Genomic DNA, 23,624 nt, shown 5'->3' with positions numbered 1-23,624 from the left:
TTAGTCTGCCTTTGTAAGTTTTCTATCCACACTAGTGTTTAAAATCATTTTAAAGCCAATATTTCAGCTCTCATTGTTTACCAGTTGCACTCCTGCTTAACACAATAAGTATTTTTTTTCTTGAGAAAATACAGAAACAACACTAAAAAATCTTTTTGAGAGAAGAAATCAAAGCTTGAATTATAAATCTGTGTTAAATTTGGTGAAATTGAAGGAGAAGTCACTGCCAAGTGTTTCCTCAGGTAAAATCATAATGTACTGCGTAAAAACATATCCCCACAGACCTTCTTTTGTTGGGGGGGAGTTCCTACGAATATACTCATACAGTGCATATTTTTGTGAAGCGGTATCGAAAACTTGGTTTCGGTGAAGAGAGCGCGAGGAGAGGGTCTCCCTGGCAGGAACTGGGTGCAGCCTATCGCCGCGAGAGCTGCACGTGCAGCACAGAAACTGGGTAGGTTCATGTGGGCTTTCTCTCCCACTTCCTTGTTCGCGTTAGACTCCGCCCTGTTTGTGTCAACGTTATCAAAGATACACATATTGTTTTGCTTTTGGTACAGATAAATATTCTACAACTGCAATGACTTACAAAATTCGTGCAAAGGCTTGAAGTTGAGTCCTTTTGTTTTTTCTTCCCATTTTATTTCAGTCAGGCTGAGGAAAGCTGAGATCCATTAAATAACAAATCACTTTCATGTGATTATTTCAGGTATTCACCCAAGTAAACAGACGTTTTATTAACATTTGAGATTTATAGTTTTTAATTTTATTAATTAAAATGTGCAATAAGTACTTCACTTTACAGCTGCATGCCTAGCCCTCTTTTGACATTGAGAGAGACGCAAATGTGTTCCCAATAATATAGCTACAACAAATACAACATTGTGGCCATGTATAAAAAGTCAAATTAAGGCAGTTAGACAGTGGAGTCAATCTACTCTGGTCAGGGATAGATACATTTCAGCTTATGTAGTTTCTGCTTAAGGTTGCTCTGGGGAAAAAACGTCAAAAACATCTTCCCCCAGGGCTTCAACACAAAAACTCTGTTAGCAACTGCACAGAATCACAACGAAAGAAAGAAAGAAAAGAAAGAAAAAAACCATTTTTTTTTCGGTAAAACAAATTTTGTGAGAACCTTTTCATGCCTCGTTTAAAAAATGAAATCAAAATGTGCTATACAGTCATAATTATTTAATGTGGTTTTATTCAAGGAAAAATCAGGCTATTAGTTGAGACCTTAACGCCTCGCCGCCATCTTAAAAAAAAACCAAAAGCATGCAACCTTGTCTTTGCGGCGTATTTTAGGACATATACAAAATACAAGCAGTAAGCCGTAAACGAAACTAGACTTCTTGCGATCTAAAGACACCATCAAACGTTAAGTCAATTGGTAAATCGTTTGATGTGTTTAATGTAGTAATTCACCGTCAATGGAACGATTGAACCATTTTAAGGCCATTGACACCATGTTAGAAAACTGCCTGTAAAGTCCTCCGGAGCTGCGGATTGGCTACTGGAGTTGTGCCGCCATAGTAAAGACGTGACGTCACACGTGTGTGTGTGTGTGTGTGTGTGTGTGTGTGTGTGTGTGTGTGTGTGTGTGTGTGTGTGTGTGTGTGTGTGTGTGTGTGTGTGTGTGTGTGTGTGTGTGTGTGTGTGTGTGTGTGTGTGTGTGTGTGTGTTGTGAGGGAGCGGGGGAAACATGGGGCTGCGAGGAGACTGTGTGTATGCGGCTCTGGGAGGGTGTGAATGAAAATGTGATCGAAAGAGGTAGAAGAAGTAAAGGAACTACAGAAGACGGAAGAAAACTTCCCAGGTGTGCGCTGTGAAATAATTCACATATCAGAAATATTCTCGTGCAAACTTGCCGCGAGGATTGTCCCAACCGGCGCGCGAAGGTGAGAGAACCGAGGAAAAAAAACTCCGGCTTGAGGGCTCCCGCGTCCCTGCTCTGGCGGCCCGGGAATCACGCGCCATTGGAGGGGGTGATACTGTGCATGCGCTTTGGCTGCACTGAGTGCACGCTCGGGTCGGTCGATGTGAGAACAGTGGCGTGGCTCTTGGCCTCCATTTGCCAGTTTGTGTTTATGTTCGATGGATTCAACGAGACCCTGACCACGGTCACGACGACGTGCAACAGTTGGAGTTACGCCGTGATCGTTAAGATTATATCACCAACGGTCGGCACGAGACACTGAACGGATGTTGAAAGGTGAGGCGTTTGTAAAACCTGCAACTTTTCCAACTTGGTGAGTGGTGGAGCAGGCGGCCTGTGTCCGCGGTGTTGTAGGAAGAAAGGGCTGCTGTTAAACTTAAATTGTAAGCGTGCCTTTTTATTTAGGAGGATAATTTACAAAATTTACACTTGGAACGACAGTTTGTAGTTTGTGCTGTAAACATGCCGGGTGTGAGACGTTCATCTCAGTCTTTTTTACAAACAACACCTTCGGAGGACAGCATCTGTGTGTTGGTGTGACCGTGTGACTGAGAAATTGATCTGAGAAGGGCAGGGTAAAAGGAAAACGGATAAGGAGAATGACTTGGTCTGTCGTCGACGGAGCTTGTTTCATTGAAGGTTGAAAAAAACACAAGGGATTGTTGCAGTTTTTAATGACTTCTCCTCACTCAAAAAATAGCCTAAGTATTTTGAACACGATATCAGGCAGGCAGGCGATTGGTCCACCAGACCCTCTTTGGGAGGCAAAGTGCACTATTTTTCACTGTATACAAAGATCTTCCTCTTTAAAATCAAACCCTCGTTAGATATAATATCTATAGCTTTATTGACTTCGTAATATTAATCAGTGCACTTTTTTCTGATTGGTCTTTACAACATATTTCACTATCATTTATATATTTTAACTTGAATTTAAAGCTCAAGTCGACAAATAAGAGGTTAAAATGGGACAACTGAAAAGCAGGTTATTTTTTTACTTGCTTTATTAGATGAGGTTTATCAATTCATAATTAACATTCTTTCCACTTACATCAACCCCTAACGAAAGTATATTAAAGAACACAGCGCTAACATGTCACCGAATGATTAGAGCTACAAGCACATTCAGTGATTCTATTTTAAGAGATCGAGTATTTTAAGATTTTTTTCAGCATAACTTCTCCAAGTGCTTGCACAATACCACATTTTTACCTTGTGGTTTTATAAAACAAGATTGCAGTCATCATTATACTCATAAACTAAACCAATAATTGCAAGTGATGTGTTAACATGTCATTCGTAACATGCACACAAACAAGCAGAGAATGAAAGAGGACCAGAAACTGCTATTATGACTTCCATAGAAATTCTCCTGCCAACTAGAGTTTAGTTGAAGTACTGCGCAGTCACACAAACACTGTTATGCTTGAATACTGCAGTCATATAACCTTAAAACAATGCATCTGCTCAATGAGTCGTCATCTTCTGCTGCTTCTTTTTCGTCTCCCTTCTGTTATGTGGCAAGTAGATTCCAGTGTAAAGCACCACTACCAAAACGTTGGCAGTGTACTTCTTTTAGGCACAATATCCACATTAATTTAACAACAGATATTGCTAGCACTGATATATTAGAACAGACAGTCCTAGTTTGAGTCTAATTGAGGCTTATTCATGGACACACAGAGCTCTTCTTTGAATCGTGTTGACCCGATACCTTGAATTGGTTGTAGTTGTTACAGGATTTGCAAAACTTGACATCGTCATTTGAACATTTAGCACCTGGTGTTGCAACCACATTCAACACTTGTGATACAGCTACCTGAGAGTTGTGTTATCACCCCTGAACTCTGAGAAGATTTTGATTTGTTATATTTCTTTTTGAAGTTTTACCTCAGCTTTATGCACGTTGCACTTGGATGACCTGTCATTGCTCTTGATAACTTTTAGAAGCTTTTGTTTGGTGTAATTTGGGCTTTTATTTTTGTTTTGCAACTCACTTTTGTCTGATTTTGTTGCTCATTAAACTTTAAAATGCTCTTTCAGGTATAATCTGATGTGTGCCAGCCATTCATGATGACTGCTAAAGACTCTGAACCAGCATCAACAGAGGACCCCCCTGCACCGATGGAGGAGGAGCAGGAGGAGCAGACAGATCTTCCTCCGACCATTCCTTCTTCATCACCTCTCATTCCAACCACTGTAACGCCTAATGTTGTAGCCGAAACAGGAATGGAGCCAAAAGCAGTCTCAGTGGCATCCAACGACTGCAGCACAGCACTCTCCTCCCCTGTGGAGGCCAGCCCAGCCAAATCTACTGTAACATTACCCACTACATTTGATGGGACTGTTGAAACCAGCCCTGATACCTCACATATCGCCTCAGCGTCTGACTCCCTGACATCCACAGGGGTAGACCTTTTCAGCACATCAGGAGTGCATTTAACGCTCCAACATTTTTTGGGACCTACACCTGCACCTACAACATTTGGCAATAGAGATCAGGAGAAGGACTTCCCCAATGTTTTGACCTACAAAGGAGTAAGTGTCACTTTAGAGAATAGTAGTGTGTGGAAGCAGTTCCACCGCTGTGGGACGGAGATGATTCTTGCCAAACAGGGGCGTCGCATGTTCCCCTACTGCCGTTACCGCCTAGCAGGCCTGGATCCTGACCAGATGTACAGTCTGGTGCTGTCCATAGTTCCATCAGATCCGTATAAGTACCGCTGGCATGACTGCAAATGGGAGATCATTGGACAAGCAGAGCAGCAGGCTCAGGGTCTGATCCGTGCGTTTGCTCACCATAACTCCCCCTGTCGAGGCTCAGAGTGGATGGGCAGCTTGGTGTCCTTCTACAAACTCAAACTAACCAATAATCCTCAAATTCAGGATGGGCATATCACTTTAAACTCCATGCAGTGCTACATTCCAAGGATTCATGTGATTCCTGTTCCTGATGGTGGCGTATTCCATCCAGATGAGCCTGTGGTTGTGGGACCAGAGAGCATGACTTTTACTTTCCCCCAAACTGAATTCATGACTGTGACGACCTATCAGAACTTTCGGATAACCCAGCTGAAAATAAATCACAATCCGTTTGCAAAAGGCTTCAGAGAGGATGGCAACAACCCCCGCCTACAGCGTATCCCATCAAAGATTAATCCTGTGGTGAAGTTAGATGTTCAGTCTACTGTTTTGATACCAGCTGTTATTAATGACAGCCAAGAAGCCGTGGATCTCAGGTGAGTGTAATGTACTGTTTTATGTTTTTTTGTGCAAGTCTGCAATTTTACACCGTCATCAGCAGTCTGTGAAATAAAATGCAATCCAGTTCTTTATCTGGACTGGACAACATCATCATTCAAAACCAGCTTATCTTGGTATTAAATGTGACTTGTATGAACATGCTTTGTCTGGATGAGTAAAAATTAATGTCATTGCATGTAAATAGTTGTTATGGGAATTTAATCAGATTTGCCTGAACACATGGGGTCCTTAACAGTCCATCAGTGACAAAATCCCTCCACAGAGCAGGAATCTGTCCCCTTGTTGAGCTTTTTTTATTTCTACAAGAGAGCAGAGATCCCATTAGGCAGGCATCAAACACTGTGTGAACGCTAAAGTAAAGGCTTTTTAATGATATGATATATGTCTAGGTATTTTTAGTGTCTTTATGGATCCATGCTTTCATAACTGACGCCTTGATTGATCAATGAAAAACACCTCATACTTGTTATCTTAGAGGTACTTGGAGCCATTAGACATGTCCATAAACACGCTATCAAGGAGCAGGATTATGGGGTGGGGGTGGAGGTATGCAAGCATGTAACATGTTCATGGATAGGCTCAGCAATAAATGGCTCTTAACCTAACCTCCAGAATAAGCCTTTTAAAATAGCACATTATTCATCGTGCTGTCTAATGTCTCAATAATGACTTTAATTTTCTATCTCCCAGCCCAAAGAATGAAACCACCCCACCCTCTGCTTCAGCAGACACAGAAACAAGACTGGTTCTGAAGCCTATAATGTCTACCTCCTCCAGTAAAGATGACCAGTATGTCCCCTGTATCAGGGGAAACCACGCCCTTGGGGATCTCGTGGTTGTTGAAAAGCATCCACCTGTGGAAGCAGAGGAAGAACCAAATGCTGCTACTGTAACCCCAAAGATACGGAAAGGCTTCAGGTTTACTCACAAAGCAATATCCAGGACTTCGTCTTTTAAAACTTCTACCCCAGCATCGTCACGTGGGTACCACAAGCGGAGGAAGAGGATCAATAAACGATGGGCTAATTCCCGAGGAAGATTGTGGAAAGCTACAGCTGCCTCCCCCACGGTTGTCCACAGCCCCTCATTAACTGTCGCTATGCAACCAGAGCTTGATGATGTAGAGGGCCTGCTGTTTGTGTCATTCACCTCAAAGGTAAAACCCTACACATTACTGCCAATACTGCTCCTCACTTATCCACACGACACTAAGACGTTTCTTAACTCTGGTGTGATGCCTCTTGCTGCTGTCATACAAGAATGTTCAGTGAATCTACTCACAACCATGATATTTTTTGTGTTTGCAAACAACAAATTAAGGTGCGAACTTTAATATTTGTGTGTGACAGGAAGCTCTGGATGTACATGCTGTGAACAAGCCAGCCAATACGGCGTCTTTTGCATCCCCAGTAGCCCAGGCAACATCACAGGAGCTGAAAAAAACAGGTGAGCTTAAAAATGTTCACTAGTTTAATTCCTCTTGTCTACAGCTTAGCACCTGACGTTGAACTGAACGTTACAGAAACACGGCCCCAAACATGAGCGCACAGCTTTGGGACAACACTTGATTCTACAGGACCTACAATGACACATAATGAGGCTAAAAAACTGCTGCAGCATTGAGTCAACAAAAATATTCTGTAAGATAAAAAGAATATTCACAGGTCAAATTGTACTTTTGACCCTTTTAGCAACATTTGTACTGTTATTATAGTTGTGTATGCATAAGTGAATGAGGTGACTGTCAAGTGACATTTCCCAGCTTAGGTCATGATGGTCAAGTCTTGATGTGTGCAAAGAGATTTCTTTTTGCATTTTCAGAGATGCAAAGTTAATTCTGTTTTAAGAAGTGCAGTGAAGGCTATACCATTCTGAATAAGCTAGCTGTAGGCGGTTATTTACACCGCCTCTGCAAAGTGTAATGCACAATGGTTTAAGGTTTGAGCAACATTGTTCCACCACTGATCCTCTCTTCAGCGTAGTAAAAATGTCTTATAAGGAGGATGTGTGGCATCAGAGCTGGTAGAGTGTAACAGCAGTGTGTTTGTGCCAAGGTTAAAATAGTTTTGGATTTGTCATTATAGTTTAGTTTTAGTTAGTTTTTGAGCGGGCATTCTAGTTTTTATTTAGTTTTAATTTTTGCAACAAGGCTTAGATTTAGTTTAGTTTTAGTTTTTTCATACCTTATTAACATGAATTGAATAAAAATAATAAAAACATAAATTGTATAAAACAATATAATATGAGCTTTAATAATTAGAAACTTGGACTCTGTAACAATAAAGTCAGACTCACATGAAATGAAACTATTACAGATGCTTTGATTTGTTGCTCCTCTACGTTTTGTCGCAGCACAGGGCACAGCCAGTCAGTGCAGTAAACAAGCACGTCCCAGTACGTTGCTGTGATGGTGCCATACAGTGCTGACAACTGCCGAAAACTGTCATAAAATTGGTTGTGAAAATGTGTCAGATTAATGTAAATCCTAATGGCTATTAATGTTGTCGGAAACTATAACTAAGGACACTTTGTCTTTAATTTTAGTTAGTTTCAGTTAGTTTTGTGAACACAAGATACAGTTTTAGTTTACTTATCGTTTTTGTTTTCTTTTCTAGTTTTTATTAGTTTGAGTTAACTGCAATGTATTTTAAATTTTAGTTTTCCTTTTTAGTTTTGTTTTAGTTAACTATTATAACCTTGGTTTGTGCATGTCTTAGTGTGGGTTTATGACAACTTTGTATTAGGGCTGGACAATTAATTGGATTTCAATCATGATTTCAATTATGCCATCTGACAATCATAAAAACAATATAATCGAAGAAAAACAATTAATATGCCACCCAGTGTAGATGTATGCAAGTTCCTGTGCTTCATAGCTCTTCTGTGTTCCATGTGTAGCCACAGCGAGTGTGTGTGACTTATGTGTATCAATCATACTGTATGTGCCACTTGCTGGTTGTTTAAAGTTGTGTTTAAATCAGTACTGAAGTTTTTGAATAAATGAATAATTGTATATATCAATTGTGATTTCAATATCACTTAAATTAATCAGGATTCTTATTTTACCATAATTGCCCAGCCCTACTTTGTATTGTGGTGTGTATTCACCCAATTCTCCAACATGAATCCTGTAATGTCTCAACAGAGGAGATCACAGAGACCAACGAAGAGAAGATAACCAACCTGGAGGCCGTCCTGCTTAAGGACCTTAAAGTGTTCAAACATGGACAGGTGATCCATCCTGTGCTGCAGGAAGGTGAGTCCACATGAACACAACAAAACATCCCCAAAGCTTAATATATAGTTCAATGTCACACAGTGTTGATGTTTAACCCCTCTCTCATTTGTGTCTTAGTGGGCTTGAAGCTGACCTCCCTTAGCCAAACCCAACCTGTTAACCTGCAATATCTTGGAGTTCTTCTGCCACTGCCTTCCCCAAATGTACCAGAGAAAGACAATGCTCCAGCTCCTGGTGGTAGGTTGAACTAATCATTAAGGATTGCATGTTTTTGTTAGAAGTATATTTTTGTTCTTCAGAGTTTAATTGGCTCTGCTTAAATGCTTGATGTGGGGTTTTAGTGGCTTCATGTAAAAACAGGATTATGACTTGTTGTATCGACAGTTATCATGGAGTGAGCTGTGGTTCATTATGAGCTAGAAGCATGCCTCTCACTGTGTATCATTAAAGCAGGGTGATAAAGGCCAGTTGTAATTATGCGCTTCTATAAAGGTGAAGTTAATGAAGCTGAACAAAATTTACCTCACTTTACCAACACTCTTTGTAGTTTCTGTCAACTCTGATTAGAGGGTAGCATAGTGCAGGAAATAAGCTTTTGATATTGGCTAGTAGTATTTATAACGCCTCCTTAGGAGCCAAAGGGTGACGTCCAAGTTAAATGCAGCCCATGCTTCAGAGCTGTGAACTCCCGAACGCCTATCCTTTGAGCAGATGTGTTTTTGGCTGAGGTTCTCTCCAACATGTAAACACAACACCCAGGACCCTTGAATATCATCAAGCTGTGTGCTCTAACTTAAAGACTAATGTTTTTTCCTTTCTTCACAGAAGAAGGGCTATCCTTCATCTCACGGACTGGAAAGACAAATGATGTGACAAAAATAAAAGGCTGGAGGAACAAGTTCATAAAAAATAAAGAGACCTCCTCTAACTGTGACGGTAAGTTGTGGCGGTAATGTCTTTGATCATTCAGTAGTGGGATTTTAAGTCGCCTTATAAGATATCAGCGTAAAAAAAAAGTATCTGAACATTCTTGTGTTCTTCAATGATAGATTAATGTCTTTTTATTCATCTTTTTGCCTTAAAGGTTCTCAGAAAAACCTGTCTGCATTCTGCAGCAACATGTTGGATGAGTACTTGGAGAGTGAAGCTCAGTATATCAGTGAGCGTGCTGCTGCTTTCTCCACAAACCCTGAAGGCGCCGTGTCCTACCAGCTACCTGCAAAAAGCTCCAGCTATGTAAAGACCCTGGACAGCGTACTCAAGCATCGAAACGCTTCTTCAAAACTCCTTGAGGTGGCCCAAAGACCTTTTCCCCAGCCCCATCAAGATACCCCCTCCTCTGGACTGACATCAGCCCCTCCTCTGTCCAGCCATGCCGAATCTCCCTCCACTCAACAGTCTGCATCTATAAAGAAGCATCCAGGAGGTGGCATAAAGAAGTAAGGACATTTTTATTTATCTTTCATTTTTGAGGCAGTTTTCCAGAGTCTTGTTCTGTCTTTTGTCATTTTTGGAGCATGAAATGAGATTTTTCTTGAATCAGTTTTCTGGAGCTTAGTAGTTGAGGAGTGAGTTTTATCTTGGGCCATCATATTCTCCTCTCCACACTCTCTGAACTCAGCATCTCTGGATCTGTCCTGTTGTGGTTCAAGTCCTGCCTCACAGGTAGATTCTTTAGAGTGTCATGGCGATGGGAAGTGTCTGAAATGAATCCACAGGGGTACCCCAGGGGTCAGTGCTTGGTTCCCTATTCTTCTTTACTTATACACCACTTCACTTCCTGCAGTTACATTATTCAACCTATTTAATGTACAATTAAATTATTTTACATGAGAAAAAAAGAAAAGAAAACATTTCTTCTGGCACTAGATGTCAGTACCTGTGGCCAAAGTAGTTTGAAGCACTTCACGGCGCTAACTGAGGTTCAGTCAGGAACACGCTTGTCGTACATTTGAACCATTTATTTCCAAATAGATACAGTTAGAATTGGCGTTTAAGCTCTGCTTTACTTAACTTTACTCCCTGGGTTAGCCAAGCTGCCTACCTGAGCTTTCCAGGGAGTCCATTGCAAACCCCTAAATACATATATACAGAGCAGATAGGACACATACAGAAGTAGAGAGTGAAGACGTGAATTAAATACACCCCTTTATCATTAGACACACGCTGTGATTGTTTAAATGGGGTTGGGATTTGTGATTGAAACATCATACACCCAGCTGATCACAGCAGGGTGAGTGCCTGGGTCTTGCATGACCTTACTCTAACTTCATTTTTTCCCTCCAGTCTGAATTCCTGCTTGTGTTGTTCATCGCTTTGGAAAAAAGCATCTTCTTAAAGGAATTGTAGAACTGTAGGATCTTGTTTTTGCCATCTTAAATGTCAGACTGGACCTCTCCCCTTCACCACCAAAATGTCTAATGCTCTAGTTCTCATCGTGTCTCTTCGTCCTGGCAGACTACCTGTGTTTGTTTATATCTGACACGCCGCGCGCGCGGACTGATACACTAAGCGGCGAGCGCCTCTGCAGTGGAGGTAGCACCGTTTTACGACACCATGAGAACTAGAGCCTTATTTAGCAGCGTTTTTGTGTGAAAGTAACGCACTGAAAATTCTCTAAATAAAGCGTGAATGCAGACCGATATCAGATTTTTTCGGTGTGAGTCCGATTATTTGTGTTTTTGGTCAAGTAAAATATGGCCCCATCTGAGTGCATGGGAAACCGGCAGAGGAGCAGGGAGGGGGTGTTTGGTGCGTGCACCCTGGGCTTCTGCTGCACAAAAACACTGCTGTAGGGGTAATTTCTGCCCCCAAACCTTGTGATAGGACCCAACTTGTTCCATCCTGGAGTATCACTTTAAGCCACGTTTCCACTAAGCAGTTGGGTTCATTTCAGTACGGCATGCAGTTTTTGGTGTCTCCATCAACGAATCCTGGGACAGGCCCCCAAATTACAGACTGGAACTGTCCCCCTTTTTGGTACCCTTCTACTGGAGTGCCAGACATATCGATCTGACTCCAGGAGATGGTGTTGAAACACTGGAGTCTGTTGACTGGAAGAAAGAATCGTCACTTACCATCAACAGCGGCTACTGTATTAGTCCTGGTGGCACACAGTCTTCTCTGAAACAAAACTTGATTGTGCTTTGTAACAAAGAGCCACGTGTCAATCACAAAGAAGGCAATTTTCTGGATGTCTACCACCGCTGCTCTTTGTTTACAGTGTCACATTTTTCTTCTTCATTGGATTTATTAGCAGGGTACTCCATGTTGCGCTGCTATGGCGTCACAATATTATGTAACTGATGAGGCTATCAGTGTCCGGCTTACACGCCGCCTACCGGGAGGGGGCACAGTTGACTGGTGAAATGCAAACAGGATCAGTCTTTACTGATCCAACCTGTACCAAACTGTACTGATCCATACCAGACTGCTTGGTGGAAACAGGGCTATAGATTTCATGGCCTCTGTTCGTCATGGATCCTTTAAATTTTCTTTTTCACTCTGGTAGTGAACCAAAGTGATGCCACAAAACCTGCACTTAAACATCAACAGTCTTCAGAATGTCACCCACAGAGCAAAATGAATTCTCATTTTAATTCCACATTTTGAGAATCTTTTGAAAACCCTTTGAATTGAAAAAAATGTAGAAACTATGATCACTGTAGAAATAAAATTGAGATTGTTTTCTGTTCACTTTGTATGTTCAGAACCACTAATGAGCTCAAATCAAGCTCTGCTGTGAGTAGTAATGAGTTGTGTCTTCTCTGATGTTGCCTTTGTTTTTATGCAGAAGCCAGAGACAGCCGAAGTCTACGCTCAAACAGCTAGGCCTCACTAAGAGCCAGAGCATAATGATGCAGCTTGAGCGCAGAGTCTTAACCGAGGGTCCATACAAAACACTTCTGACTCCAGACCGGGTGTCAATGGCTCTCAGTACGATACTCACCAAACAGGTAGGCAGCACACTGTAGAGATGAGCAGAGCATGTGTTAACTGATATTAAAGGATAAGTTCGGTTAATACAGCTTTTACATTGTTTATAGAATGAAGTAGAACAAAATACTCACCCAGAAGGCTTTCCTGATCCAAGCAGTGCTTCGGGAGATATTAAGATCCAAAATCGTGCAGCGGACGTCCGTATAATGGGATCCATCGGGGCATAGACAGCGCCGCTCCTTAAACTGCATTAATCGTCTAAAAACTCATGTTTTTCACCAATATTCCATCATGGTCCGCTCCGGGTTAGTCCTCTGCTGCAGTCTGTGTCACTCCAGACAGCACTGTGTGGCTGTACTGACCTCTGAACTGACGAAGACTTTGTTTACGCTTGCCCCTCAAAGAAAGGAGAAAGTGGAGTGAGCTCTCCAGAGAGTGCTGCGCATGCATGGAGGGGCAAACGTAAACAAAGTCTTCGTCAGTTCAGAGGTCAGTACAGCCACACAGCGCTGTCTGGAGTGACACAGACTGCAGCAGAGGACTAACCCGGAGCGGACCATGATGGAATATGGGTGAAAAACATGAGTTTTTGGATGATTAATGCAGTTTTAGGAGCGGCGCTGTCTATGCCCCGATGGATCCCATTATACGGACGTCCGCTGCACGATTTTGGATCTAAATATCTCCCGAAGCACTGCTTGGATCAGGAAAGCCTTCTGGGTGAGTATTTTGTTCTACTTCATTCTATAAACAATGTAAAAGCTGTATTAACCGAACTTATCCTTTAATGTTTTCATTTTTTACATGTCCTCTTTTCTTCTTTTTCAGATGCGGTACAATGTGCATGAAGCAACTGAGTATGCAACGTCTGAAGCTGAGGGCCCTGAATGTGGTCAGGACTTCTGCAGACTGGGCTGTGTTTGTTCCAGTCTGAAGCAACCGAACAGAGGTCCCCAACACTGCCGCCAACTAGAGTGCATGTTCTCCTGTCTCTGCTTCAAAAGCAAGATCTCCAAGCAGACTGGTACAGAGGAGAGTCAGCAGAATGATCCGGTTCACTGTAAGAGCAACATTCATGATCATCTTCATCACTTCTTTTGTTTTCATGACATTACTCAGGGTCAATGCAGTGTAGTTCTTTCATTAGCCTCTGTTTTCCTCTCACTTTGTCCCCATGTCTTCAGTAACACAGAAGTGTGAATGAGTTACTTTTATCTCTCCTCAGCAATGCCGAATATGGAGCATGTGGTCCAGACTTCCTTGGGCTCTCATGCTAGAAAACTGTGGAACCGCAACATTTTTGACGAGGACACGGACCCACTTGTAGCCCCCAAAATGGCCCCTTTGTTGAAGATCATGACTAAGGTCCCGAAACGCAACGTTTATCCTCGCTCAATACAACCGGTAAAGCAGCATTTCTCTGTTCAAACTTTTTCACATTTTTGTAGAACAGCTGTTTGACCAGAGCTGTAATAACCATTTAACACAACTTTAGTACAAGTGTTTGAGATTCAAGAACTTCCACTTTTTCATCCAGAGCTCTGGATTTTATATCCATGATGGTGATGGATGATGCTCAGCTTGAACTCAACCTGCTGAATTTTTAAAGACAGTGACAAGCTGCCTTAACTGAATGCTTTGATGTCATTGAGGGTCATAACAAAGTTATCATTTACTAATTAAAAATGGTTATGCGTACCTGTGTGAGAGCTTTAAGCGAAACACGTTGGATAACAGCTATGCTGGTCTACTCTGCTCTTTTTTGTCCTTGTTTTAAACCTTAATGAAAATTCTGATTGCAGATAAGAGAAGAGGAAAAGGATCCAGTGTATAAATACTTTGAGAACATGATGACATGTGCTCGAGTCAGAGAGTTTAACAGCAAGTCTCCAGCTGAAGTCACCAAGCACCTCATACCTAATACTTCTGCACCAAGGAGCACAGAAAAACCCCAGGAGATGAGCGCAAATGTCCTGCTGAAAAAGTGCCTCATGTCTTTTTTGAATGCTAAGAAATCAGGTAAAGGACAGATAAAGAAGCAACGAAAACACAGCAAAACATAAACCTCAATCTTTTCTAAAAGTGTTCTTCACTGTCTCTGCTGCAGGAAATAAGTCTCAGGGACCAGCATCAGATGCGGTAGGAGTGAAAAAGAAAATTGAGATCCAGTCCGCGTGTTCGTGGGATAAAGACAGAAGAAAAATCCTTGAAGTTTTGTATCGGCGCATGAACAAGGATCGGCTGTCTCATCGCTTCTGGATTGGACCATATCGCATCCGCCCAATCGCCAAGATCTCCATGCAGAAGCCCACTGGCACAGTCATCACGTACAGGGTGAGAGTCTGTAGCAAGAAATGGACGCACACAGGCACACTTTTGTTCATCGTACGCTGTCAGTGATTGCTCAAATGTTCATCATTTCACAGTTTTCACTGAACAAATCTGTTGGGCTTCTCCACTGTCCTCTAGGTTAACATCAGTCTACCTTCAAAACCCAGTCACAGTGGGGAATCTGATGACAGCGATGAGGAGAATTATGCCAATGAAAGCCTTTTGGGAAACAGTGATGAAGAACTAGACAGTAGCCCAGTTGGAGTTGCCCCGTTCCTCACGGGGTTGACACCAGCGGGCAGACTGAGAGTCAGGACCAAACCTGTCGGCTGCGAAGCAAGTGGACTGATACAGGTCAGGCTCAGGGGTGTTGATGTGTAACACTGCGTCTATCCTGAGGGCTGGGTTATGTTGAGTCTGGAGCTAAAGTTTTCAAAGTTTTCATGAGGTTTGCTCTTGTTTGACCTGGCTAAATCACCATGGCTACTAACAATAAGAACATCACCTGCTTCAGGGGATTCTATGTTAAAAGGAAATGTCTTCTCACATCTATTTTTCCTCCTGACAATGAAGCTGACCTAAGTTTCCTGCTGAGCATATATATTACAGAGCTGACATGGGCCCATATTCACATCAAGCCATTAGCAGTGAAAATGGACTGTTTGTACTAACAGTGAGAAAAAATTGATTATCAGCAAATTCAGCATGCATGAGCCAGGTTAACGCCCCAACAGAGCGTTGAATTTATTGCAGGTGGACCCCGTCAATACAGGCTCTAACAGTGGGATTACCACTCCTGATATTATTGTACTCTGGCTTTTCTGTTCTGTCATTTAGATGCTGCATATGTTGGCTGCTGCTCACGTCATGTTGGGTCAAACAAGAGTCAAATCATGCATCAAAAAATCTTCTGAAGTACACAGAGACTTAAGAAAGACAGCCCGTGTTAAGAGTAAAAGTTGCTCTCTAAGTTCTCCTTGTCTTTTCTTCTTCACAGGTCAACGGCAAATCCTACAACCAAGCCAGACTGCTGCTAGGGAACATGGGAGCTCTACATCCTGCCAACCGCCTGGCAGCATATGTCACAGGCCGCCTTAGAGCACCTGCTAGAGTTTCTGTCTCAAGCTCTCAGAAATCAGACCCTGCAACAAAAATCACCCCTCTCAGTGGTCTGCATATAAAGACGGAAGGAGCAGAGGTCTCTACTGCTATATCTGCGAGAAAAACCACTGACCTGAAGACCCCGGTGCAGCTACCAGGTACCATGAACACACTTAAAAACACACTTAAAAGAACACAAAGACTCTGCAAAACAGACGCCCCTGTCGCTTCAGCAGGAACAAATAGCACCTGAATGTGCTGCATGTAAATCCAGTTCTTGTTTGTCTCTTTGGACTGTGGCGGTGTATTACAGTCCTGCACACAGTTTAGTTTCGAATCTCTCAATACATGTTGGACTTGAAACCCCTAATGCAGCAGGCTTTTCAGGGCCTATTTCAGCAAAAAGAATGAATAAATGTTACATTTATTGAGCTCTGCTTGGAGTCCAAATTACGCTCACATATTATGTCTCATATACTCCAGGATTCGGCTTCACAGTTTCTATTATAAAGCCAGAGATGTGCTGTTTATTGGTGTTTACTTTGGTTCAAAGCACTCGACGTACATTGGCAGTAATAACTTCTTGCCAACTCAGAGATTTTGTCCGTCAAAGGGGAGGGACATATAACTTTAAAATGCTTAAACTTTGATGCAAAATAAGCAGATGTTTAAAGGGATGCTTTACTTATTTGTTTACATTGTAATGCTTAACTTGTGAAAAGAAGGAAATGGCAAATTATTATTTTTACTCTGGAAGTAAAACTTGGTCGCCATTCTGATTTTATGTTTGTATCAAAGATAAAACTTTTTTGTAATATCTTAAAATCAAGCATTTGTGTCCTGTCCTCTCATTATTGTCTCCTACATTTTGCTTTGTAGCTAATGTACTCCACACAGAAGAAAAGAGAAAGGAATCTGTCAACCCACCCGATAATTCACCAAACTATTCCTCCGTCAACCCAATCCAGAGTTTTATAGAAAAACAGACCAACTCAGCCAGCCTGTTCCAGAGCATCTCTCCATCTTCCCCTGTTTCTCTCACGGTCTCACCGTCACTGAAAACCCCCAGCTTCTTGACAAAGAGTGGGACATATTCATTCAGGATCTGCCCTCCAGCTAATCAAGAGACTGAAGGAAAGAAGCAACCAGGAGTCCCCCTGCCTGGGGGGTTCACCATCATTCAGCTCCCAAAGCCCAAAAGAGATGGAGCTGCACTACAGCCTCAGTCTGCCAATACGAGACACCCGTCAAAGAAAGCTGATTCACAGACCCCTAAACGCTCAGCACCCACTCTAGATGTGAAGTGGCTTGACATCTTTGCACGAGCCAAGGAGATCATCAAATCTGCTGAGCCTGGAGCCTTCACAAGACAGATGTTTGATGAGAAGATGCGATCAGCAGAGAATGAGAAAGTGAAAGCCTGGAGGACGGGGTCCAATCTTGACATCATGTCTGACGACCTGAGCTCAGACTTTTCTGACTTTGAAAGAGAGTATTATGAGGATGGTGAAGATGTAAGTATGAGGAATAAGAAATGTTCATTTAAATGTTAAAAAAAGTTTTGCATGCATATCAGTGTAACTCATCCTGTTTTCAAACTGAATGTGCATGCTGTATGTTGTTCAGGAGGACCAGGTGGACATTGAGACCGTAGTGGAAGAGAAACAAGGGATGGTGGTTGCTAAAATGAAAGAAGTTGTGCGAAATGCATTACAGGACTCCAGGTAATGCATGTTTATGTTTGTTTATGCCATGTATGTTAGTCCGTGTGCATTTTCTCCATCTGGAAGAAAAGAGCTGTAACAGTGGTCCTTGTCTTTTTTTAATCTTTCCACTTTCAGAGATTCCAGCCAGGGTTTTGGCATACTTAGCGAGCTGGCCAAGGTACAGTCCTTGTGGTTGGTTTTGTATTATTCCATCCATTTGTAGCACACAGTTGAGTGAGTTTTGGTCATATTTGATGAGTTATCAACTCCTCTGTCTCTCCATTCCAGAGTCAACTAGAGGAGCAAATTGATGCAATGTCCAGTAACACGGGGGGCCAAAGTAAACACACTGTGCTGGAGAGGAAAAGACGACATGAGCTGCGGGATCTATTCGACAAACTCCAGGATGTTCTTCAGAGTGACCCCAAAGCACCCAGGAGCCGCCTTCTCTCACTGGTCAGTTCAACATCCTCATCAGCAAAGACTTTCTCCTTAATTGGTCACAAAATTCCTCACCAGAATAAGACAGCTTTAAAGAGAAGGATCCAATCAAATATATTAGATTTGCCAATCATCTGCTGCTCTCATGCAATCTGTCCTTTTTTTATTCATTCACACTCAAAAACAGACAGAAATTCTGAAGTGACACGGGGAAACGTTGGATTAAAGTGCATTACAACTTTTAGAAGACAGTTGTAAAACTCTTTTAAAGCTATTGTCTAAGATCTGAAACCCAGTTTGGCTGATGAGACACATTTGTCACTCACCCCTCCCCTCTGTGTTCCAAGATCCCGCCCCCCAGCTCGTATCGCCCTTCTTCGCCTCCTAACAACACGCCCCCTCCAACAGAGCAAGAAGCCGGCCGGCAAAAAATGTAACAATCAAGCTTAGAAGCGTTTCAATTTGTTGTTGTATCCGCCGTAGTCGTCACCCAGCTTTACCTTTCTCAGCATGTCTTCACCAGCTCAGTTTACAATGCTAAAGATGTGTGGCTAACTTATGCTAAAATCTATTGACAGAGCCGACCCGTTCCGACCAGCAGCGCTCAGTTCGCTTAGCCAGTACAGGCACAGACTAACCAGAGTTATTCAGCAGACATCTCCCACTGTGGTAAACAAAGTCATTACCTGTTCAACAGAAACTCAGCTGTCTCGGCATCAGTCTTCAGTCACAAATCCCTCTGCAGCCGGTCGTACATTTCTCCAATATTCAGTCTCTGTTAGCACCTGTACCGCTCATAATTCTTCCTTGCTTCAGCCTTTTCCATGAAACTTTTTCGTTACCTTCCCTTTGCTGTGGAGGGTAACAGTAACAGCTTCGTGGTTTCGGTCTTCTCTGGCTCCATGGCGCTTCGGTAGCTGAGCAGCTAGCTGACGTGAGAGGGGTAGTGGGGAAGGACGAGGTGGGACCATAGGCATGACGGTGCGAAGCAAGGGAGACGGATTAAAAGGACTCACGGACCAATCCGAGCCGCGCATGGTATGCGCGGTTTTGATTGGTCAACTAGTATGCAGCTTTGCAGCGGATATACTGAATGGATTTTTTTCATTCTTTTTGGTTTTTATATTGTGTAGATTGGACCATAGGGCCATTACAGCCCTATATACTGTGTTAATTAGATGTACAAAGCTTCCAAATCGTAGACCATAGCTTTAATTGCACCCCTATCATATAGTAATACAACCATGTGGATGATGAACTACATGTAGCAGATTTGTGAATGGCTGCCTACACTTACAGTTCTTCAGATCTGTGATTTCCCTGCTTGGATATTTTTGCTCCCTGCTGACAAAATCATCTGCTCTCTGTTACCATCTCCACTCTGTCTTTCTGTTCACAGGCTGTAGAAGAAATCCAGCACCTGTCTGAGACCTCACAAAGTCTGGAGAAAGAGAAACATGAGCTGGCACAGAAGCGGTCGTTGTATATGGAGGAGCTGTCAGCTTTGTCTGGTGTGTAAATGTTGTCGTTATAAACTTAACTAGGTCTCAATGTATTTACTTTTAACTTTCTTGAATAGAATTACTTTGTTAATGAGGTACTCCCACTTATTGCTCTCAATGTAGTCAGCTGATTATATAGCCTGATGAGAGGCTGTTTATACCGTATCCGTGTGGTTTCTACTGATCAGAGCATGAGTGATCAGCTCCAAGTGTGGGCCTTCACTCTGAAGTAATGATATGAGGGAAATAAAAGTGAAGAGTGCAGCAGAGAAATAAGGGAAGGAAAAAAAGAAGATTTGTCAGTGGGTGGTTTGTTTCTTCATATGACCATTGCCCTGGATGCAGGGATAGTCGCCTGTGGCCCAGCTCACATGAGCTCACACACAGACCACCTCTATGTTAGGACTGAGTGATTGGATCTCAGCACGTATTGATTAAAGCTTAGACCTTCAGTTAAGGCTTGTTACCCAGATTTAATGATAACCCTAGATGTAAACAGAGTCTGGGTCGTTTTTTAATCATATTCTAGCATAATAATTCTAATTCTAATAGGAGCCAAGTCATCATGCTCTAGTTGTTAGAGGTTAAAACGATTAATGTCCTCACTCGTTTTTGGATGAACAAACAGGTGTTTAGTAGTTTTTATTTATCAGTGACTGTTTTCTCTTCCAGGGGAAACAGATGAGCTGATCAGAGACACACTGGATGAAATTGACGAGAAGCAGAGAATGAGAGAGAAGACAGATAAATTTAGACCCCTCTTCTCTTATTTGCTCCAGACAAGAGCTGCTTTACTAGAAGCCACTGCACTCAAGTCCAAGAACCAACCCCACACACAGTCTGACTCAGTCAGCCGGAACTTCTCCAAACTTCACCCATTTGTAGCTGCAGCAATAAACAGTGTATCCGAGAAGCCCGCAACAAAGCCTAGTTATGGGCCTCTGGCAGTGTTTCCTGATGCCCTGCTCCATTTTAACGCACCTCCAGAAAAGAAGCAGTCAGAGACCCAGGCATCTGACCAAGGTGAAGAGCATCAGGTGGAGGCTGCAGAGCAGCAGGAGCTTATGGTCAGCACTCCAGAATCCCTGACTGAGTCCCTGCCTAAAATACCTCCAGTTGAAGTTACACCTCAGATTGCTAAAGCCCCACCTGTGTCAATATCACAGAGAACCAAAAAGCCCATTGCAAAACCTCTTCCTCTGATCCGCTCAAAAACTGGCAGAATTATACTGCCTGCATCTCTTAAACCACGTAAGTGTAGATATCATAAGATAATCTTTCTTCAAATTCTTCACAAATCATTTTCTTACACTTGATTTCCTTTTTTTTTTTTTTACAGTTGGTCAAGGCTACTATACTCTCACTTTTATGAATCAAGACAAGAAAGAAGAGGATAAGCTGGCCAAAATTAAACCAGCCACTGATAAGCCCCCTCAAACCAATCAGCATCAAGATTCAAGAACTACTCAGATTTCTGACACCGTCCAAACTTCAACACCTCAACCAAAGCCTTCAAGCTCAAGTCTTCCAACACCCCTGGTCCTCTTCAGCAAACCAAGTTTTGTGCCTTTAACGGATCCAAAAGTAGCCATGGAGACAAGCTCTCCAAGTGGAGCTGCTCGCCTGACTGTCGAGCATGTGCATCCAACTCCAACTGTTATAACAATACCTTCTGAACTCTCTCCTACTTTGATCAAGCCAGTGCCTGATCCCAGCCCTCCTGTGGTGCGCCGTGGCAGAGGGAGACCGCGAAAGCACCCTCTCCCTGAAAAACTACAAACCACTGTTGCCTGTGAAAATAACACATCTCTACTGGTTGGGGAAATAAAAACAGAAAACGAAACTGTGGAAGTGACCAAACCACAAGCTGCAAACACCCCTCCACCAGCCAAACGGGGCAGGGGAAGACCTCGGAAGGACCAGTCTAAATCAGAACCACTGTGGAGACCTCAGAGGTATCTAGCAAAACATAGTCTCTCACCTGAATCTGAGGGGTACAGCCCCGAGCGGTTCTCTGACAGTGTTGAATGCAAAGAAGAAACTCCTCTGATGGGAAATGTGAGCACATCCCGGCATCTTACCCGAGGTGCTTTGGGAAAAGACTTCCCTAGTGCAAAGAAACGCTCATGGATAGATGTAGAGAAAGAACTGGAACCAGAGTTTGACTATGAATAGTACTCAAATCTTTCTGTCCCACTAAAGCAAAGGTATGCCTTCCTTTGACTTCAGTTAGTCTCAAAGCTCAACGCTGGTTTTTTCTGTGTGAGCACAAAACGCAGAGGAATTTTCTAACTATGAATTTAAGATGTCTTTAGTATTAAGGAGGAAGAAAAAGCATTAACCTGCTGAATATGTCTGTGATTCAGAAATACATTTTGCATTCAGTTTTAATATGGTTTCTAAAAAGTTATGTTTTTTTTATTAGTCATATTTCTATCTCTCTCAGAAGCTGAAATGAAACTGCACAGGTTGTATTTTTCCTCTGAGTGACGGAATGAGTTGTTACACTGCCTCATTAACTGAATGTACATCCATTTTCATTGAGCGCTAGTTTGATGTCATCTTCTAGTTGATTTGTTTTCTTGTCACTAATTCAGTGGAAATCATCGGTGGTAGCACTTTATGTTTTTATGTTGATTAAATGATTTATGTAGTTTACAGCAATGATGTGAAGTCTGGGAGCTGTTGCAGTGATCTGCACAGACTCCTGGTGATGTCACCAACAATCAGGATAAAAGCTTTCAGCCATATAATGTATCTATGAAAATAATCTGTAAATACTGTATTTCTTTTTTATTCCACTGCAGTGTTTTGTGGATGGTCTTGAAACACTGGTTGTGATGTCTTCAGTTTCACTGGGAATGTAAAAATTATGTGACCTTTATCAATAAAAAATACTACCTGCATCAATTGAAGTGGCATCAAGTTATTTAAAAGAGAAAGCATTTTGTTTTTATGTGAGGAAGTACCAACTAGCCAATGTATCTATACTGCAGGTAAAGTTAGCACAGCTAGTACCATCAGCCCCAGGTTAAAGATCAAATGCTAGTTAATGCTATTTTAAACATTAATTCATTGCTTATTTAATTTATTGACGCCTCTGCATGGACACCTTGTCAGACACTATCCCTTACAAAGCCTCTTTTGGTCAAGTTGTGATTTAATTTAGTCCATTATGTTTTAAAATGCTCCTAAACTGTTATGTGCTATAAGATGTGCTTGTTTACATATGGGGATTATAGCATTATGACATTAGCCCTATGGCTGTGCTAAAGATGAGGTATGACACCAACTAGCTTTAAATGATAATAATATACAGAATATTGTATCACTTAGTAATTCAAGGCCTTTAAATGTAAAACTTCTTTTTTTTTTTTTTTTTTTTTTTTTACTTTGAAAGAGAAATTAATGAAACTTAATGGATTTAATGTTTGTAAAATCGAGACTTAAGCCTTAAGGAATATGTTTACTTTTTTCTTCAGATTTTTATCTTTTTTTTATTTTATGTTATTTTATTATTGTTATTTTTTGCTGCCAATTGACTGCCCCCTGCCTTCCATTAGAAGAAATACAGGTCTGGGCTTTGCTTTAACTTTTTTGATATGGATACCCACCTGATCAAAATTGTAAGACCAGTTGAAAAATTGCAAGAATTTACATTCTGCGCTGTTGGATGCTTAAAAAGGTTTTAAATAGAGTTTCAAAATAGAATGGAAGTGAGACAAAAAAAATGGTTGAGCAATTCATTGCAAACAACAAATATACTGAAAGAAATTTGAGAAATTTTTCAGCTGGTTTTAAAATTTTTGATCAGCGCGTATAATTCTTTTATAATGTAACTTAACAATAAGCAGCAGAAAAAAAGCATTATATTATTTATTGAGTTAAATACTTAATTAGTTGACCATGTTATTTCCATGTTATGTAAACCTCTCAGTTAGCTCTCGATAAATACCTCTCCTCAAACAAACATGCACATAGTAGATAACCAAGACCTCAATGCATACAAAGACAAAGTAAAGGCCAATCAGCAGCCACACATGGATCTGAGTAACCAAACATCCGCCATCCAGCTTAAAGACTGCCCACAGTCTCTCTAATCCTATTAAACCAATTGGGTACAACAGCTACAGAAGCAGTTGATGTAATCAAGAGAGCAGAGCAGA

At 41.8% G+C, this 23,624-nt stretch overlaps 1 protein-coding gene across 2 annotated transcripts; it reads left to right on the top strand.

Moving 5' to 3' along the window:
* Positions 1 to 1,687: 1,687 nt before the first annotated feature.
* Positions 1,688 to 22,358, top strand: mgab (MAX dimerization protein MGA b). Of its 2 annotated transcripts, none has more exons than XM_074685460.1 (22): positions 1,688 to 2,212; positions 3,980 to 5,175; positions 5,891 to 6,356; positions 6,550 to 6,646; positions 8,346 to 8,456; positions 8,556 to 8,675; positions 9,267 to 9,374; positions 9,523 to 9,877; positions 12,232 to 12,394; positions 13,206 to 13,437; positions 13,603 to 13,781; positions 14,180 to 14,396; positions 14,485 to 14,711; positions 14,847 to 15,062; positions 15,706 to 15,967; positions 16,689 to 17,323; positions 17,436 to 17,533; positions 17,651 to 17,693; positions 17,804 to 17,971; positions 19,356 to 19,467; positions 20,131 to 20,709; positions 20,798 to 22,358. In XM_074685460.1, exons 2-22 carry the CDS (start codon positions 4,007 to 4,009, stop codon positions 21,631 to 21,633), a joined length of 6,393 nt encoding a protein of 2,130 aa, XP_074541561.1. In that variant the 5' UTR covers positions 1,688 to 2,212; positions 3,980 to 4,006; the 3' UTR covers positions 21,634 to 22,358. The 2 variants fall into 2 exon arrangements, with proteins under 2 accessions (XP_074541561.1, XP_074541560.1); XM_074685459.1 differs by having other exon boundaries at positions 9,264 to 9,374.
* The last annotated feature ends 1,266 nt before the right edge of the window (positions 22,359 to 23,624 follow it).

The sequence above is a fragment of the Halichoeres trimaculatus genome, unplaced genomic scaffold (genome assembly GCF_033239565.1).
Source record: "Halichoeres trimaculatus isolate MK-OKI-2021-1 unplaced genomic scaffold, fHalTri1.1 fHalTri1_scaffold_13, whole genome shotgun sequence".
In the NCBI taxonomy this organism is placed as follows: domain Eukaryota; kingdom Metazoa; phylum Chordata; class Actinopteri; order Labriformes; family Labridae; genus Halichoeres; species Halichoeres trimaculatus.
This window is presented reverse-complemented; position numbering and strand designations above follow the sequence as displayed.